Here is a 22,027-nt window from a genome sequence, read left to right on the forward strand (position 1 = left end):
CTATTCTGTACTAAAAAGTAAAAAGAAAATACTAGATAGATAATCAAAGCATTTTTTAACCAGAAGAATTACGAAAGCGAAAATTCATATAGAGAATGAAATGTTATTGCCAGGAAGTAAATAGATATACTTACTACAACAGAAACAATGATATGTACTGTTACGCCAGTCACACCATGAAATATAACTCACAAAATATATCGAACTAACACGTAAGAAAATTGCCTTCTGTCAGTGACTTTAAGTTAGTAAGACATTCATATGATTTTAAGGTTTAAGTAGGAGGTGAGATGTAGACAAACTCGTCTATTTCATGTTTGTTATGTGTAAACACATTTGTTACTTTCACGGGTTTTGATCATGTCAAACTAAGAACTGGATTTATGTATACTCCACATACAGAAAACTAAAAGATTAGTATGAATTGAAAATGGCCACCATAAGGTGACAAATTTATTAGAAATTATAGGAAACATATGTAACTATTAACAAGATACATACAAATATTATAAAAAAAGTACAGTATTTATATCATTCTCACACTTAATATAAAGGTAGGGGTTCGGTAGAACAACGCCACAAAGTGACAAACATACTGTGTAAACAGTAATTTTTAAACTTCCCCACCAAAGTAGATTAAATTTAAATTAATTTGAGCAATTCTTCGAAAACAAAATGGCGCCAGTGAAATTTTTTCTCTAATGAAAGGTATCCCTTATGAGCCAGTCAGAAGGCTGGATTCCTAATGACGTCAATCGCTTAAATCTCAGCCAATCAATAACAAGCTTATATTAGGCTCCTAAGGGTTAACCTAAACAAGTAAGGGGCAACATACAGGACAATGGTTCTATATGTGTCGCCATATAAAATTAGCTATACATATAGCCAGCATTTATTGTGCGGATATTTTCCCGGATTTTCATTTCTTTGGTCGGTGTGACTGAAACAGACGTAAAATTAATAAACTGATAAACCGGAAAAAGGTTCTACTCCCCAAAGAGACATAAAAATATACCTTAATGACAATACATTAAAATAGGAAGAAACTATGCATTCCTTGTGTGGATAATGAAGCTTTCATGATTTTACCTTCCTTGAGTCAGAATGACGTATAATTTTCTGTTCTTGTAAAGCTGTGACGTTCACAATATACGCTCGTATTCCTAAAGTTTGCTGACAGAATACCCGCCTGCCTTTAGTCTACGATGTCTAAGAGAGAAAATCTACCTTTCTTACTACTAACGGTAGAATACATACCTTCCGTACGTCTATGTGGTACTAGAAGTATAATACATACCTTCCTTATGTCTATGTGGCACTGACAGTAGAATACATACCTTCCTTATGTCTATGTGGTACTAGAAGTATAATACATACCTTCCTTATGTCTATCATACCTTCCTTATGTCTATGTGGCACTGACAGTAGAATACATACCTTCCGTACGTCTATGTGGTACTAGAAGTATAATACATACCTTCCTTATGTCTATGTGGCACTGACAGTAGAATACATACCTTCCGTACGTCTATGTGGTACTAGAAGTATAATACATACCTTCCTTATGTCTATGTGACACTGACAGTAGAATACATACCTTCCTTATGTCTATGTGGCACTGACAGTAGAATACATACCTTCCTTATGTCTATGTGACACTGACAGTAGAATACATACCTTCCTTATGTCTATGTGGCACTGACAGTAGAATACATACCTTCCTGATGTCTATGAGGCACTGACAGTATAATACATACCTTCCTTATGTCTATTTGGCACTGACAGTAGAATACATACCTTCCTTATGTCTATGTGTCACTGATAGTAGAATACATACCTTCCTTATGTCTATGTGGCACTGACAGTAGAATACATACCTTCCTTATGTCTATTGTGGCACTTACAGTAGAATACATACCTTCCTTATGTCTATGTGGCACTGACAGTAGAAAACATGCCTTTCTTATGTCCATGTGGCACTGACAGTAGAATACATACCTTCCTTATGTCTATGTGGCACTGACAGTAGAATACATACCTTCCTTATGTCTATGTGGCACTGACAGTAGAATACATACCTTCCTTATGTCTATGTGGCAGTGACAGTAGAATACATACCTTCCTTATGTCTATGTGGCACCGACAGTAGAATACACACCTTCCTTATGTCTATGTGGCACTGACAGTAGAATACATACCTTCCATATATCTATGTGGCACTGACAGTAGAATACATACCTTCCTTATGTCTATGTGACACTGACAGTAGAATACATACCTTCCTTATGTCTATGTGGCACTGACAGTAGAATACATACCTTCCTTATGTCTATGTGGCACTGACAGTAGAATGCATACCTTCCTTATGTCTATGTGGCACTGACATTAGAATACATACCTTCCTTATGTCTATGTGGCACTGACAGTAGAATACATACCTTCCTTATGTCTATGTGGCACTGACAGTAGAATATATACCTTCCGTACGTCTATGTGGTACTAGAAGTATAATACATACCTTCCTTATGTCTATGTGGCAGTGACAGTAGAATACATACCTTCCTTATGTCTATGTGGCACTGATAGTAGAATACATACCTTCCTTATGTCTATGTGGCAGTGACAGTAGAATACATACCTTCCTTATGTCTATGTGGCACTGACAGTAGAATGCATACCTTCCTTATGTCTATGTAGCACTGCCAGTAGATTACATACCTTCCTTATGACTATGTGTCACTGACAGTAGAATACATACCTTCCTTATGTCTATGTGGCACTGACAGTAGAATACATACCTTCCTGATGTCTATGAGGCACTGACAGTATAATACATACCTTCCTTATGTCTATGTGGCACTGACAGTAGAATACATACCTTCCTTATGTCTATGTGTCACTGATAGTAGAATACATACCTTCCTTATGTCTATGTGGCACTGACAGTAGAATACATACCTTCCTTATGTCTATGTGGCACTGACAGTAGAATGCATACCTTCCTTATGTCTATGTGGCACTGACAGTAGAATACATACCTTCCTTACATCCATAAGGGGATATCCCTGTGTCAATATGACTTTTCAACAGGAGACATCTATGTATCTGTATTACTGTCCATCTGGGGACATCTCTGTGTCTGTATTATTGTCCATCCGGGGACACTTGTGTCAATATTACTTTCCAACAGGAGACATATATGTATATGTATTACTGTTCATCCGGGGACTTCTATATATCTGTTTTACTGTTCATCCGGGGACATCTATGCGTCTGTTTTACTGTGCATCCGGAGACATCTATGCGTCTGTTTTACTGTGCATCCGGGTACACTTCTGTGTCAATATTACTTTCCTACAGGAGACATCTCTATGTCTGTATTACTGTCCATCCGTCGACATCTCTGTGTCTGTATCGTTTTCCATTCGGGAACATCTATGTATCTGTATTACTGTCCATCCGGGGACACCTCTATGTTAATGTGACTTTCCAACAGGAGACATTTTTGCATCCTTATAAGTTTACAACCGGGGACGTCTATTTATCTATAAAAAGTTTACAACCAGAGACATCTATTTATCTATATAAGTTGACACCCAGCGACATCTATGTTTCCTTATAAGTTTACAGCCGGCTACATCTATTTATCTGTATAAGTTGACAACCGGGGACATCCATTTATCTATATAAGTTTACAACAGAAGACGTCTGTGTACCAGTATTATTTGTATTCATGCTGTACTTGGCCTGTACACGCTAAATCATGATGTACATGAATATCCTGTAATCATTATTTACATGGTCTGCAAACGTCTGTATCATGCTCGAACTTCAGATTGACGGTGCGCCCGCGTCGATCCCGCATAAATTTTGAAAATGACGCAAACTTCGTTTCCACAAGGGCCCGCTGACTCATGGGAAATATATGCTAAAACGGAAGTAGCTTGCGTTCCGCAAGTTTTCTGCGAATCTGTAAGATCATACAACCGAACAACACATTTTGCGGGGAATATGTGAGTTGTCATGGACAAATTCATTATAAAAAAAAAAGAAGAAGAATCGGTAAGTAAATATTTCGAATATGAGAAAAGTAGTGTTACTGTCAGTCACGTAATTGTAAAAAAGAATGACATTTGCATTATTATTATTATTTGGCTCGTGACGAGTCGACCCGGTCACAACAGTAGAGAAATGGGTCAGGGGTTTGGTGTAAAAATTGAAGTGTTAAACGATTAATTACAATGAGTGTTGAATGAAAACAGTCTGTAATCTAAACAAAAATTATATTTTACCGACATCACAGTATCAGAATTAAAGTATGTCACAATTATTTCTATTGAAAGTAAATTTGCCGTCAGCCAATGCCGGTTGTGTTTTGGGGCCCGAAATGGGGTAAAGACGTATCATGTATCTGTCGTTGCTCGGTAATTTTACAATGTTTAATTGGCATGGAAAGTAGGCATTTGAGTTATTGGAAACCCCAATGAATTTAATGGTATAATTTAATAGTCTGTCGGCCAAAATCAAACAGCAAATGTATAAAAGCTCTAATATTTTTTAGGTAATGTAACTGTCCCTCTAGACGATATTGATCATGATCCAAAAGAAACTGGGCCAGCGCGGGTTGACCAAGGTTCTAGTACCACAGAGCAAAAAGCTGAACGTGCTTTTAGTGTTCAAAACTACATCACCACAGCTAAAAGGGCAAGCATCTCCCCAGAGACATGTGACAAATTGATACGTGGTTGTGTGAGTGGATCTGAGCTGGGGAAGTTTGACTTTAGAAGGGCAGTCCAGCTGTGGGGGATTAAAAAACGAAGAACTACCTTCTCTGTTTGTAAAATGAATAAATAAAAAAATATGGACAAAGGTTAAAATTAGGTCTTTATTTATCATTCAGAATTGTTGGCCCATGGTTTTGAAAAATGACCCCTACTTTTTGGGCTAGATGGGCCCAATGACCCATGTAAATGCAAAATCATCTGAAGCTCTGATCACACACGAGGATTGTATCATATAGGATAATTATTGGACTTTTTTTCTGACAGTAGTTAACACGTGACTATTCTATAATGTACATAGTCGTTTTCTTTTGGATATTTCTAGTCTATTTCTAAAGGATAGTATAAGACTGATCAATGACTTTGAAATACAATTATTTGTCAGTCTGAATGTTCTAAACCGTGACGGGGCATTGCAATACAGCCCATTCGCCAAATCACCCCTTGAAAAGCAACACTGTACCAACTATGAGCTGACCAGATTTTCTATATAAACCTTTACTTCAGTGATACAAAATATTTCTTTGAGACGAATAAATGTCCTTGATATAACTCAGTCAATTAAATTTACACAAGTTCAAGTGACGGTATACTTGAATTTGTTCAACATTTTGAAACCATTCTTTTTCACTGAAACAGAAGTATTGATGTGATTGATTCCATAGCTTGATGCATTGGGATTTTAATTTAACTAACTCCTAAAGCTGATGAATTGAGTTGCTCATGAGACAAATTCAGTTTGTAAGCAGTCCATTCACTTTGTCTCAAGAGCATATCAATTCACCATCCCATGAAATCACAAGACAAAATATACTTAACCACAGTACAATAGATAGGGAATGATACCCAATGACCAAGGTCAACCCAAATAAAAAGAAAATACCATCATGGCAAAATAATTCAAACTCAAATTCAATTAAAACTAGTGCAAATGTGTACAATGGTTACATGAAGGCTCCTGAAAGTACAAATAAGACCAGGTATTCCTTAAGAGTAAGCGTCTTTCTGCTCCATCGAAAACATCTGCCATGTGACTTTCAGTATGTGTCAAGGTTATTTCCCTTCGCAAATTGTGTCTGCCTCGACGCCAGGAATATTCCAGCCGACCAACGTGGTTCTAGATATTTTTGTCATTGAAAAGAAGTGTAACTAGGTAAAGATGATTTAATGTTTCAGATATTGGCGGGTTTTATCCAAGAAAATTTTCACCTCAGTGTAATGGGTCTAGGCCTTTACGAAATTAAGATAACTCTTTTTCAGGATTTAACCGATTTGACTACTGCGTTTTTGAAATAAAAGTGATTTTTCGCAAACTGTGTTCATTTTATCTCAAAAGCACCATCATTAAATGCTTTTCAAATCGTCCTGAATCTGTGGTCCGTAAGTTGTCAATCCTGAAATAATTATTGTTTTCGGTATTTCTTACAAAGTACTTAATGGGTATTACCCGTTCAAATGAATTTTCCAGAAGAAACAAAACAGGGCTGTTGACATCATTATTAGAAAATAACACGCTACCACAGATGTAATTCGATTTTTATTTATTTATTTATTTATCTGTTTGTTCATTCATTTTTAGAAATCATTTTCGAGGATGAATGACATAATAAAGAAACCCATAGTCTGGTCAATGCTATGCATATGTGTAAAACCGGCAAAAATAGAGAAAATCGTTTACAATGAGCTGAAAACGGTCTTTAAAAGAAAAGAGTTCGTATTTATTGTCAAACACGCTTATTATACCGTTTACCAGTCACGTGACAAGCATTAAGAAACTTCACACCAATGCAAATGAACGACTAAATGAAGAATCTCAACGTTTGTTGTACTGTACAAATTGGATAAACATCTTTATCTGAGTTCTAAATGACTCCAGTTAATATGCAAGACTGACAAAAACATATAGAGACACTGTAATGAGGACAAGTACAAACAATATCGATATTGTTCTTTCCATTACAGCGGCTACAATTTTCCACTCTTCAGTTAAAGTCAAGAATTTTGTGTATTCCAGAGAGTTTTCTGGGTAATAATTCTTGATAATTGCATGGTGATTCCCAGTGTTGTCGGCGCTGACAACCTCCTGGTGTTCTCCGTCACAAGATTTAGCAGTTTCCTTGGAAACACTAGTCTTTTTCTGAAATGCAAAACCAACTTGTCGGTAAAACTGTTTGCCCATTTAAAATGCAGCAACTCGCTTAACAGAAATAGAGTGCCGCTATGGAGGAGATAGTACGGTCTGCCCAATGTAAACGAAGAAATGTATTAGTGAACCAATATGCATACAAGTATTAAAATGATATCATGCCCGTGATCGCCCACCGAAACGTATGGGTTAATACTACCATTATACAACATTTCAAGATCGTTAAACATAGACGAAACTGATGAAATGATATCTCAGATAAAATTATTGTGGCGAGTTGTATGAAACTGCTCTACCTCGATCCAAGATGCTTCGATACAAACGATTCTTACGATATAAGTAAAACATCAAGATTTTAATGCTGAAATATAAAGGACGATGGTTCTTCCAAAATATCTAAATAATTGGCCAAAAATGCTTGTTTATGATTACAAACTTATTAAGTTTTGACAACTTAAATAAATGAAAGTTTATCTCCGGACAATTTTAAATACGGAGTAAGAGGCCGAATGCCATTAACTCCTTCACGTAAAGTTGCATTGGAATGTCAAAAACAACTTCAATTAATATCTATAAAGCTTACCGAGTTTAAATGAGACATTTTGAAAACAAAGAGATATGGTGACACAGCTTCATGTCATGGTAGTGTTCTTTCATAATACGTTATGTCAACATTTCAGCAAGCGTATTAGAAGGAAAACAACGGGATGTTTAAAACTACCAATACACACACTTCCCCGCGTATAGAAAATAACCGATAGCACAAATCCAGATCCTTTGTGATCTTAACTCCTCCAAATGATTTCATTTCACAATGCAGGAAAATTTCGACAATTCAACACCATGTGTGAAGATAAAAAAAATCAGCCAAATTTAAAGAAATTAATCGAGAACGTTAAAGCTGAAAAATCCCCGTATGACTCAAATTCCCGTGTGACTCAAATCCCCGTATGATCCAATTTGAACAAAATATATCCTTACCAAGCTTTATGAGAGGTTTCATGTTTCTTGACAGTATGGAAGGTGTTGACTGATATCAAGAATCAGATGAATATAGTAGATATTGATATTTAGGCACGGAAAATAAATTTACCTTATTTGCCATTATAACACGAACAGATCTAGCCAGACAGCCCAGAAACAGTTTCCGTACCCATTCAGGCAACTCCTTCTCTCCCTGGTAGTGGATGTTTAAGACAATAATGGATGAAATACACACGAAAGCTACCAGTCCTTCCGTAATAGCAAAGTATTCCGCTGTAGATAAATGAAAGAAGTCCAAAGACGTGTTGTTAGATTTAAAGCATATAAAATGTATATTTACAATCAGTTTTGAACCTCAGATTCAAAGAAATAAAAAGAGGGATTAACTACAAGAATATTAGATAAGGTATCTGATCTACACGTGTCTCTCCTACTTACCTCAGGGAGAAAATGACCTTATGATATTGAATACCTAGAAAACATTCCGTCCATTTTTATGACGTATAAACGTTATACTAGACCAGAGGAAGCACACATTCCCTAATACACGTATAAGACATTAACGAATTCCTGGGTAATATGTTAAATTGTTGTGTTCTTTATACTTTGTGGTCTATAACTCTACTTGCGGGCTGAAATGGAGCTGATATCGCCTAAACCACGATTTCACATAAATATCTGATTTAGAGTAGAAGTGTACAATAATGTCAGCGGGACAGGTCTCTCTCGGCACAAAGACATCAACGGGAACTTGTTTCGTCCTTTAACTTACACTGGTGAATATGCATATTTTGAGAACGAAACGTGGTGGGATGGGCTTTACACGACAGGTTACTTCAGACATATATATACACCGATACTTTGATGACGTAATCGCAGACCGTTTTTTCAAGTTCTTGGTTATATCAATTTAACTTGCGGTTAAGTTTGGCCTTAATATGTATAATTATCTGGTGTAACTACGACTGTTAATCGTTTTTTGTACATTCAAGAACCAATTTTAATTAGAAAATGAAAGAAAAGGAACAATAATTCGGTGTTCCAGTGTTGTGACTAAAGTTTGTCCAATACGTGCATCCTAACGTAAACCAGCCAGTTCATGTAACAACAGCGATCGTCTTTTGTATTTTATTTACAAATCTTTCCTGTATTTATTTCATATGCACAGAAATGCCCAGACGTGCTACATGTTATAAAACTATTACCATATCGCGTATTACGTACCTGTATGATTGATTATCGCCTAATTACGAGTTTAAGGCGATTTTCCTCTAATTTCGTGCCATTCAATAGTTTTATCGGTTTAAGTTTTTATAGAACAATATTTACTGTTTAATTCTGTCAGAACTCAATCAAGTATAACAAGATCGGGATCATTTGTGTCTACCATCTACACTGATGTTCGGTGGTCTTTAATGATAATTCAAATGGCCCTTCAAAATAGCACTTTTTTGATGAATGGTTTTGAAGTTTTTCAGTAAAAGGAAAAATCGTGACAAATATTTTTTTTAGTATTTTTTTCAATATCTGCTTATAAAAAATACTTTGTGATGGCGTAGCTGACGTCTTTGTTCACAACATGAAAACTTTGACGTCATTTTTTACGACCCGATCAAAACGTTGACGTCATGTTGTTACGCCCCAATGAAAAAGTTGACGTCATTTTGTTACGCCCGATCAAAACGTTGACGTCATTTTGTTATTTGTCAATGTATTAGTTAAAAGAAATCATCGAATAGAATCCATTATAGATATTCAAATAATGCAATATGGGATTAAATTATAATGATTATCGTTTATTACTTTTTTATATTATTAACCGATTACAAAAAATGGCGTTAACTCTAGACATTAACCGCTTTCCTGTTTATTTGGATAAACCCCATATTTTAATCCTAATCGGGGATAGGGGGTGGTTTAAAGTTTTGCATTGTGTCCGTTCGTCCTTCGGTAACTCTGACCTCCTTTGACCTACATCAGAAGCAAAGTTTGTCCGGGCTCTATATCCCATACTGCTAGTCACTGAAACGTCATACTTCAAGTATGAGTACGCCCTCGTAAGAAGGTGCGTACAGTATCAAAAGTAGGTCTTTTTGACCTACATTTCGACATTTGACCTGTGTCAAGAGAAAGTTCGCCTTGGCTCTTTCTCCTTCGATAGTTGTTACTGGATCTCCTTACTAAGAACATGGGTTTAGCCTGGTGAGGTGGTTTGCCATGTATCAAACGGAGGGTACTCATTATTGCATAAATTTGAAATATGTGGGTGTGAATAAATGACGTATCAAATATCCTTTGGTTGCTCGTGCGGCGTTGTTTCGAAACAGAGATAACCGATTTACAAAAGTCATTTTCCCTAAACCCATTTGGCTTAGTGTATATGGCTGTGCAGGTAGTAAAACATGTTTCTGTTGCCTACAACGTATGGTGATAAAAGAAGAGTAATTATGTTTTATTAATCTTGTCAGTATAATTTGACCAGGTGAATTGGCACATGACATCCGAGTGATATTTATATCTGAGGGAACATATAATGCTTTTGTTTGTGATCCTATAACCGTGGATATTGTCGTCAAGTGAACCAACTATTCATTCCAACTACCTTTACTTCTTATCATTGTCTCTTGTCTCGTGGTATTCATGTGGAACGTCCGTCAAAGTTAGTAAAGCTGTATGCCATTCCCCAAAGACATTAAAATGGTATGGCATGTCCCCTGTATGTCGAGTGATGCTGAATATCATGCACAAGGACAGATTGGGCTATTTTTGTGGATAGGGTACCATGCTATTATTTCGCTATTTCAGTGTGATATCATTATAAAGTCGTTTGTCTGATGTCCAGTGATCCGTGTTACCATGTTCAGTGTGATACGGACTCAAGCAAATCATGTATAAGGCGATTAAAAAAATAAGTAGAGATTCAGAAATTACAAAACGTGTCCATAATTGACAAAAGACTCCTTATCCGATGAAATGGCGATGAGCGCTCGAACTAACCAACTTAGGCACCGATCGGTATATCAGGGGTGTTGTAATAAAACAACTTACTGACAACAATATACATGCTGACTTACCTATGAGAGGGACTGTCTCTGCTGATGGTGGCAAAGTGTTCGCCAACATTAGCTGAAACACAGCTAATGCAAGCATCAGGCTAACGGCGAAGGACAGCTTTTCCCCGGATTCCACCGGAACAATAAACACCCCTATGGTTAGAGCTATCACAAACATAGATGGCAGAATGAGATTAATTACATAAAAGTTGGGCTTTCTCTTCATCCGTATACTGTAGTTGAGAAACGGGAAAGGATCCTTACAACAGTCGAAGTATTTCTCTTCCCTTACAACATTAAAGTTTTCAACAATCCATTCCACATTAGGAACAAGGGTGGACAAATCACCTGTTGATCTCTTCGGGTGTATATCCATATCTAAACCGCTATACACCCAAGAACCAAAAGATAGAGGGCACATCTGTACATCAAACGGAAATGACGTAACATCCACAGTACATCGACTCGTGATAACAGCCTGGAAGTTAAAGGTTACACTTCCTGTGGAATTGACGTAAACACGGAAGTCTCGTTCTCGCCGGATGTCATCTGAAACACTTGAGAGTTATCTCACAATATGGCTACTGTTTGACAAGGACAGGGATTTAAACGCTAGAAAATGACAGATATCAACAGAAAAAGAAAGTACTATTTAGCTGTTGCGTATCATTCAAGTTTTGAGATGGAATGTTTGAGTATGTGTATAAATATCTATCGTAGCAGGAATACCGAACACCATCTATCACCTTCAAATGACTTGTCAATATAGCTTCAGAAATATTCAATTAAAGCTTCAGTAATACACAATGAGAGCAGCTTCAGAAATACTCAGCAATAGATTCAGAAATACTCAGCAATAGATTCAGAAGTACGTAATGATAGATTCAGAAACACTCGATGGTAACTTCAGAAATACTCAGCAATAAATTCAGAAATACTCGATGGTAACTTCAGAAATACTCAATGATAGATTCAGAAATACTCAATGATAGATTCAGAAATACTCAATGATAGATTCAGAAATACGTAATAATAGATTCAGAAATACTCAATGATAGATTCAGAAATACTCGATGATAGATTCAGAAATACTCAATGATAGATTCAGAAATACTTAATAATAGATTCAGAAATACTCAATGATAGATTCAGAAATACGTAATAATAGATTCAGAAATACGTAATAATAGATTCAGAAATACTCGATGGTAACTTCAGAAATACTCAATAATAGATTCAGAAATACTCGATGGTAACTTCAGAAATACTCAATGATAGATTCAGAAATACTCAATGATAGATTCAGAAATACTCAATGATAGATTCAGAAACACTTAATAATAGATTCAGAAATACTCAATGATAGATTCAGAAATACTCAATGATAGATTCAGAAATATTCAATGACAGATTCAGTAATACCCGATGAGAGTACTCAAAGTACATACGATCGTTAATTAGTCAATAAATTCTGATATATGCAAAAGCAAAAACTATTCCCCAACACTTTCCATCTACACTATCTGCTGGCGAATATGTATCTCACTACACTCAGTCATCACACATGGTCACGTCTGTACAAATCAAAGTTACTATCTCACTACACTCAGTCATCACACATGGTCACGTCTGTACAAATCACAGTTACTATCTCACTACACTCAGTCATCACACATGGTCACGTCTGTACAAATCACAGTTACTATCTCACTACACTCCCACACACATGGTCACGTCTGTACAAATCACAGTTACTATCTCACTACACTCAGTCATTACACATGGTCATATCTGTACAAATCACAGTTACTATCTCACTACACTCTCACACACATGGTCAAGTTTGTACAAATCACAGTTACTATCTCACTACACTCAGTCATCACATATGGGCAAGTCTGTACAAATCACAGTTACTATCTCACTACACTCAGTCATCACACATGGTCATATCTGTACAAATCACAGTTACTATCTCACTACACTCAGTCATCACACATGGTCACGTCTGTACAAATCACAGTTACTATCTCACTACACTCTCACACACATGGTCACGTCTGTACAAATCACAGTTACTATCTCACTACACTCAGTCATTACACATGGTCATATCTGTACAAATCACAGTTACTATCTCACTACACTCTCACACACATGGTCAAGTTTGTACAAATCACAGTTACTATCTCACTACACTCAGTCATCACATATGGGCAAGTCTGTACAAATCACAGTTACTATCTCACTACACTCAGTCATCACACATGGTCATATCTGTACAAATCACAGTTACTATCTCACTACACTCAGTCATCACACATGGTCACGTCTGTACAAATCACAGTTACTATCTCACTACACTCAGTCATTACACATGGTCATATCTGTACAAATCACAGTTACTATCTCACTACACTCAGTCATCACACATGGTCATATCTGTACAAATCACAGTTACTATCTCACTACACTCTCACACACATGGTCAAGTTTGTACAAATCACAGTTACTATCTCACTACACTCAGTCATCACATATGGGCAAGTCTGTACAAATCACAGTTACTATCTCACTACACTCAGTCATCACACATGGTCATATCTGTACAAATCACAGTTACTATCTCACTACACTCTCACACACATGGTCACGTCTGTACAAATCAAAGTTACTATCTCACTACACTCTCACACACATGGTCAAGTTTGTACAAATCACAGTTACTATCTCACTACACTCTCACACACATGGTCAAGTTTGTACAAATCACAGTTACTATCTCACTACACTCAGTCATCACATATGGGCAAGTCTATACAAATCACAGTTACTATCTCACTACACTCAGTCATCACACATGGAATAAAGAATGTGATATCACTTTGTAGGGGTGTGATATCACTTTCTAGGTGGTAAAATATCACTTTCTAGAGGTTATGATATCAGGGGATGTGATATTACCCGGGCTGATATATCAACTTGTGGAAATTTCAAGCTCATCACACATACAAAACAGTGTTATTAGTCGTAAACATACGATACTAGGCATCTCCCGTCAAAAACGGTTGATAAACTAAGGCGTGCTTTAACCAGTATGTTTTAGCCGCAAAAGTCCCCTGAATATCATTATTATTCACCATCAGGTGTCGATTTTTGGAGGTCGTGAAACAATCACATGCGAGTGGAAATGTGTCTTTGTTTAGAACATAAATATGAATGTATGTTATAAGTACAAACAGAGATTTATTCGTATTTTAACAAGATTAAAAAAAAACCTCGCCCAGTTGTAATGCTCTCAGATCACGCCATGCTAAAATGGCAATGTCTTACTGGTTAGGAAATGTGATGTGTAAATATCTAGTTCGATGTGTACTTAGTAACGAATAATAGATATATGTATAAAGTATAAATATACACGTTGATAAGGCTAATGTTAGTAACCGTTATTCGTTAACCAACAACTGCTGACATTTTTAAAAAAAGAGAACCCGAAGAGAGATATTGTTGAATAGCAGTTCATGGTATGGAATTCGGATGTGGTATCCCTTCTCCCCTGAATTTTAAAGGGCGGGGCTCAAATGTATGTCAAGGGATCAATATTCGTCCATTTTTCTGTACATTTACACTACATGTACTAGAAATTCTGCTCTATAATGTTATAATCCCCAGGATGGTACAATACCCAGCTATCAGTATAGCAGGACTCATGTGACCATTAAATATGGCTACTGTATCACAAACCGTTCTATTGGGTCAAACATTTGTCGGTCTGTATCACAAACCGTTCTATTGGGTCAAACATTTGTCGGTCTGTATCACAAACCGTTCTATTGGGTCAAACATTTGTCGGTCTGTATCACAAACCGTTCTATTGGGTCAAACATTTGTCGGTCTGTATCACAAACCGTTCTATTGGGTCAAACATTTGTCGGTCTGTATCACAAACCGTTCTTTTGGGTCAAACATTTGTCGGTCTGTATCACAAACCGTTCTATTGGGTCAAACATTTGTCGGTCTGTATCACAAACCGTTCTATTGGGTCAAACATTTGTCGGTCTGTATCACAAACCGTTCTATTGGGTCAAACATTTGTCGGTCTGTATCACAAACCGTTCTATTGGGTCAAACATTTGTCGGTCTGTATCACAAACCGTTCTATTGGGTCAAACATTTGTCGTCTGTATCTGTATCACAAGTCGGTCTGTATCACAAACCGTTCTATTGGGTCAAACATTTGTCGGTCTGTATCACAAACCGTTCTATTGGGTCAAACATTTGTCGGTCTGTATCTATTGGGTCAAACATTTGTCGGTCTGTATCACAAACCGTTCTATTGGGTCAAACATTTGTCGGTCTGTATCACAAACCGTTCTATTGGGTCAAACATTTGTCGGTCTGTATCACAAACCGTTCTATTGGGTCAAACATTTGTCGGTCTGTATCACAAACCGTTCTATTGGGTCAAACATTTGTCGGTCTGTATCACAAACCGTTCTATTGGGTCAAACATTTGTCGGTCTGTCACAAACCGTTCACAAACCGTTCTATTGGGTCAAACATTTGTCGGTCTGTATCACAAACCGTTCTATTGGGTCAAACATTTGTCGGTCTGTATCACAAACCGTTCTATTGGGTCAAACATTTGTCGGTCTGTATCACAAACCGTTCTATTGGGTCAAACATTTGTCGGTCTGTATCACAAACCGTTCTATTGGGTCAAACATTTGTCGGTCTGTATCACAAACCGTTCTATTGGGTCAAACATTTGTCGGTCTGTATCACAAACCGTTCTATTGGGTCAAACATTTGTCGGTCTGTATCACAAACCGTTCTATTGGGTCAAACATTTGTCGGTCTGTATCACAAACCGTTCTATTGGGTCAAACATTTGTCGGTCTGTATCACAAACCGTTCTATTGGGTCAAACATTTGTCGGTCTGTATCACAAACCGTTCTATTGGGTCAAACATTTGTCGGTCTGTATCACAAACCGTTCTATTGGGTCAAACATTTGTCGGTCTGTATCACAAACCGTTCTATTGGGTCAAACATTTGTCGGTCTGTATCACAAACCGTTCTATTGGGTCAAACATTTGTCGGTCTGTATCACAAACCGTTCTATTGGGTCAAACATTTGTCGGTCTGTATCACAAACCGTTCTATTGGGTCAAACATTTGTCGGTCTGTATCACGTATCACAAACCGTTCTTCACAAACCGTTCTATTGGGTCAAACATTTGTCGGTCTGTATCACAAACCGTTCTATTGGGTCAAACATTTGTCGGTCTGTATCACAAACCGTTCTATTGGGTCAAACATTTGTCGGTCTGTATCACAAACCGTTCTATTGGGTCAAACATTTGTCGGTCTGTATCACAAACCGTTCTATTGGGTCAAACATTTGTCGGTCTGTATCACAAACCGTTCTATTGGGTCAAACATTTGTCGGTCTGTATCACAAACCGTTCTATTGGGTCAAACATTTGTCGGTCTGTATCACAAACCGTTCTATTGGGTCAAACATTTGTCGGTCTGTATCACAAACCGTTCTATTGGGTCAAACATTTGTCGGTCTGTATCACAAACCGTTCTATTGGGTCAAACATTTGTCGGTCTGTATCACAAACCGTTCTATTGGGTCAAACATTTGTCGGTCTGTATCACAAACCGTTCTATTGGGTCAAACATTTGTCGGTCTGTATCACAAACCGTTCTATTGGGTCAAACATTTGTCGGTCTGTATCACAAACCGTTCTATTGGGTCAAACATTTGTCGGTCTGTATCACAAACCGTTCTATTGGGTCAAACATTTGTCGGTCTGTATCACAAACCGTTCTATTGGGTCAAACATTTGTCGGTCTGTATCACAAACCGTTCTATTGGGTCAAACATTTGTCGGTCTGTATCACAAACCGTTCTATTGGGTCAAACATTTGTCGGTCTGTATCACAAACCGTTCTATTGGGTCAAACATTTGTCGGTCTGTATCACAAACCGTTCTATTTGGTCAAACATTTGTCGGTCTGTATCACAAACCGTTCTATTGGGTCAAACATTTGGCGGTCTGTATCACAAACCGTTCTATTGGGTCAAACATTTGTCGGTCTGTATCACAAACCGTTCTATTGGGTCAAACATTTGTCGGTATATCTGCGGTTTCCATGGAATTTTCTGAGACCTGTTTCCACTACGTGGTTATATCTTTGGTGGATACTACATGATGACTTTATACTGTTGAATCCCTGAGTGTCTGAATGTCAAATGATCTGTTAAATCTATAGAGTTATAGGCGGCCATTTTAAGGTAGTGAATGATGTTAGATATCGTAAATACTTTATCAACCTATAAAGACACTTGGTCATATGATACGAACCATTAAATTCAGTATGAAAATTGTATTGAAAACTGGTTTTTGTCCTTTCGTAACAATAAAACTTACCGCACTCTTTGCAGTGTGTCCCGTTGTGTTTGGTGCTGTATATCATTTAGTTATACACCCATCTTAACAATAACCCGGATTAAACGGTGTACCCCGTACTCTAACAAAACAGTTTGCCACCTAAAGCAGCGTGTATTACTAGCATATGGTTACATGTGTTCATATCGATTTCTTTCTATTTTGCCTGTTTTGATATCATAAATATATGCTTGACTTTCTATTATTATAATGAAATTTTGAGTTGAATATTCCTCGTTCATAATTATAATGATCATTTAGCCAAATTTGAAGAAAAGAGAAATATAGTTCCAAACCTTACCGTAATATTGAGAGTATATGTTCATCCATAACATCAATACAGAAAATGATAATTTGATAATCGATAAAAATATTAGGGTGGTTCTTTACCAATATATATTTTCTCAAAAACAATGACTGAAAAATCAGACCAGAGTAGTTTTCACGATGCATTTTAGTTTGTGCCAAATGTCATTTTTTTGGATCAAATCCGGCACTTTTCGGCCATATTTGGTAGTTCTCCTCTCCAATAGCATTGCCTTCTGTCTGGTTCGCTTTGTCAGTTTAGCCGTTCCACATACGCGATCCTGCTTTCCTTCCAGCTTGACCGAAACAGTCCGATCTTACCGGAAGAAAAGTTAGCGAGCTAATCAGCAAAAAAAGGCGAAAAGGAAGATAAATTGATATTTTGTATGTCGACTGCGGCAAATAAGCGAAATTGGAGGTAAATTCCAAGACAGTAAATAAACAGAGATATACATAATCTTATCTCTAACACTACTCAGATGAGGCATAAACAACACAGTATTAAAGTCGTACTATTAGTGGTATTCATTGCCTCACCCTAACAGTCACTATTCAAACACATAAGCATTGCATTGAGCTGTGGATACGTCGCCATCTTTCATGTTTGTTGGTTCAATCTTTCAGAAGAAGGGAATTTGATAGTAGCTACGATCTGGTGACAGTGGAATGGCGGTCAACGTCGAAGGTAGTTACTGAATCAGCGACCAGATTGAATTGATTTAACAAATACAACAAGAATAGTCATAATTACTTCCTCGGTTAGTACATAGACAGGAACATATATTTCTCGTACGTATAAGTGAAACGGGGAAATACCGCGTGCTACCCGGTACTGGATTTTTCTGTGTCGCACAATCTGTCTGATACGGAAAACAATATGATCAGGACGAGAATCAATATACCGTTCATACTTTGACAAGGCATTCCAACATTAAGACAAAGAAGTATGAAACAGTATAAAAATTATAGTGATGAAATCACCAAACATTGTTACGAACCTGTCATAAACCTCAATATCGGGGGTCCAAACTTCGTTCTCCGGTAACACCATCGCCGACAGACCATAATTTTCGGTGGCATTCCAAACCAGGCGACAGTCTTTCCATTGCTAAAAAAGACGATAGTATATATCTATATTTTATAATCAAGTTCTATTGTTTAATAAGAGACTAGGGTTTTATTGCAACATTCATGTTAATAATGGTATGTCAACTTTTACTGATATCATGGTCTCACGATGAAACAGAAAATCATTCCACTCGGTCCTATCCTCTTTTTACTTTCCATCCGGGGTCTGTATGAAAGTTTTGCTACGTTTTGCCATAGTTCCATAGAATACATGTTCGAATGGATACTCTGTTAACATGCCGGTATTTTCTGTGTGGGTTTTAAATGGATACCCAACACGTTGGAACAGAAACATTTGAGTATGAAAGGCAATGACTTACCAGTCGAACCCAAAGACTAATTTTTAGCAGCTGGACAGGTTCTTCCTGTAAAATAATGAGAAATATCGAGTGAATGATCATTTTTGTTTTGGCAGCATACTACATTTACATAGGTTTAAAATTTCAGTTGATACCGAAATAAAATGTTTTGAGTATATATGCTACGTTTCGTCTGTTTGTACCTGCAAAAACATTCACACATAGTGTACTATGTGCTCCTAAATATAAATGGTTTCACGTTTCTGATTAAGGTGACAAGTATAACGTTTTCGGGGATATATGAATAAACACAATAGTATGATCCAAACCTAGCTCACAAAGGTCACACAGACCATACGATCCAAATGACGGCTGCTGAAATACAGCCTCATAGTTTGTAAAATGTCACAGGCAAATTGATCATGAGGTTGTCAACATTACACCGTGCTGATGTTACAACCATCGACTGTTCGTGAGACCTATGCCACAGCTATTTCTGCTGATGTCATGCTATATGAATTATCATGCATGAATGAGATTTCAATAAAACGTTTTCCTTTTTAAGAGTCCAAATCTTAAAAAGCATATATTTACTCTCGGTATAGCGAATCTGTTGTTAAATTTATATTGAACATATCAAATCACTAACTTTTGTGGATTTTAAGGCATCTTTTTATGTTCTGTCTCCATTTCATAATCTTAAAATTTGGTCTTCGTAGAATAAATTTAAAATTTAACAAAGTTGCCAAAATAACACCTAATTAATCAGTTAAAAGTTGTTTGTCCGACTTCAATTTTAAACACGTTTTATCATGTTTCGATAAAACAGATAAATTTATTGCTAAAAGTAATTAAGTCTACTAAGTACGTCCTCGCCTTTAAAGAAAATATCATGTGTGTAATCCAGCTATTTAGGGTATTATGATATAACGAGATACACGATACAGGATTCCTCAATATATCTCTTCGCTACAGGAACTTATAACGCGACATCTCCCATAACGCAAAACACATCAATCTGCAGTTTAAATTTCCCTTTTTGACACTAAAGATAAGGTTGTGAATCTATTTCATAGTTTTAATTAAAACTATTTGAACAAGTCATTGTCATTTTCATTTGGTCTTTTGCGAATAATTGGTGATTAAAATATGTGTTATTTAAACAATTCGCTTACAGTTCTCTACTAAAAGTCAGATCTATACATAATAAATAATTTCAATGCTACGGTGGTTCTTTTTCTATCTATTTGGGTATACAACAATTTCACCGGATGTTACGACAATCTGTTTTTGATGAAACAAATACTGCTTTATGTTGTCGAAAATAAGTCCTGAACCTCAGTCATCATCCCAATTAGATAAGAATGAAGATAATATTTGTGTATCCTAATGTGACCTTTAGAGCTTGTTTGTAATGTATGTTAGGACATATAAGTATCAGAAGAATTACGTATATACTGACCAGATCTATGAGTTGTCGGAGTCCGAGATCCATGTTGATATCAACAGGGATGTGTGGTCCTTTACATGTAGGTCTGACGTTGTGGTCATATCCTAACAGCACATTTGTGTTCACTGTACAAATAGTTAACCCTGTAGTGTATAAGAAGATCGGTGAATCACACAGGATTCTAATTAGTCAACACACTTATCCATAAGTCATCAGGTTACATCGTATTAAAGGCAATGTTTAAACATAGTATTGTTGCGGCAACTAAGTATTAAATAGCTGAACAGGTCATATAATAGATCAATCACTTTCACATAAAATGTGTAATCTGCGAAGAGACCCTCTAGTTCAAGCAGTGACCATATCTATAGAATGGCTTCTCGTTAACGTGTTTGATACATTTTAGACCAACGATGAGACATCCATTTGGTGCCATGTTGAAGCATGTTAAGTAAACACTTTGGACGTCTCCACAGATAACAGACGGAGGGAATAAAATATAACTTAGAACTAATAGAAGAGATTTAGATATAATACTTTGAAGTTATTCAGATAGTATCTATTTTTCTGTTTGAATCCTATTTTGTCCCTTTGTTTGTCTGTCATCTATTATATATTGACAATACATGCAATCTCCACTCCTACATACGGCGTTGAAAGCATTTTTCTGTTTAGAACTAACCCCTCCCCCCTCTTGACATAACACCAAGGAATGCACTCATTGAAAAAACGAAATTATTCATCTGAGTACTTGAAGTTGGAAACCATACAATTACATTTAAATCGAAGAGTAATGACAAAAAATGAATGACATAGATTAATGGATTTTCTTATTTTTTCATAATGTAATTTATTCAATTTTCGATTGAAATAAATGGAAACGTACCCTGCATTGCGGTCTATGATAGTGATATGCTTAAGCTTCAAAACGTTGTTATTCATATCCCAGTTTCTAATAATTCTATGGATAAAATGTACTTGCCTGAAAGCCACAATAGGCGTATTAGAATATTGATGTGTATGTCCATCGCTAGGCCTGGCTTGTTAAACTATGTGTACAATATTGCACAGGGTAATCTTAATTTCCTGTCACGTATGCGGTTGTGACGCAACTCGTTGTGCCGCACATGATAACGCATATATATATAGTACATACTTATATTTCAAAACAACATATCTCGATTAAAATTTCAACTCACACTTGTTAAATAGGAGTGTGGTTCTCATAAAATGTTATTCTACCTATGGAGGCTGGGGTATACACATTGATTTAATGTAGCCAGGGTTTATCCTGTTTGTTTTAATGTGACCGGGAGGGATGCAATTTACTTGTAACGAAAGGTGTTATTCACTTTTTTTATCTTTTGCACAGTATCGGAATAAAACCTCCATGATTTACCATGATACTTCTCAAACATG

The 22,027-nt window shown here is 36.6% G+C and overlaps 1 protein-coding gene across 1 annotated transcript; it reads right to left on the reverse strand.

The window, feature by feature from the left end:
- Positions 1 to 6,310: 6,310 nt before the first annotated feature.
- LOC132543644 (neuronal acetylcholine receptor subunit alpha-10-like) lies at positions 6,311 to 20,748 on the reverse strand. The gene is made up of 6 exons (XM_060207163.1): positions 20,621 to 20,748; positions 19,180 to 19,224; positions 18,730 to 18,839; positions 10,986 to 11,521; positions 8,021 to 8,184; positions 6,311 to 6,918 (listed from the first exon to the last, which is right to left on the reverse strand). Exons 1-6 carry the CDS (start codon positions 20,651 to 20,653, stop codon positions 6,658 to 6,660), a joined length of 1,149 nt encoding a protein of 382 aa, XP_060063146.1. The 5' UTR covers positions 20,654 to 20,748; the 3' UTR covers positions 6,311 to 6,657.
- Positions 20,749 to 22,027: the final 1,279 nt, after the last annotated feature.

The sequence above is a fragment of the Ylistrum balloti genome, unplaced genomic scaffold, assembly GCF_031769215.1.
Source record: "Ylistrum balloti isolate Yb309-2 unplaced genomic scaffold, AGI_CSIRO_Ybal_v1 Utg369582, whole genome shotgun sequence".
Classification (NCBI taxonomy): Eukaryota; Metazoa; Mollusca; class Bivalvia; order Pectinida; family Pectinidae; genus Ylistrum; species Ylistrum balloti.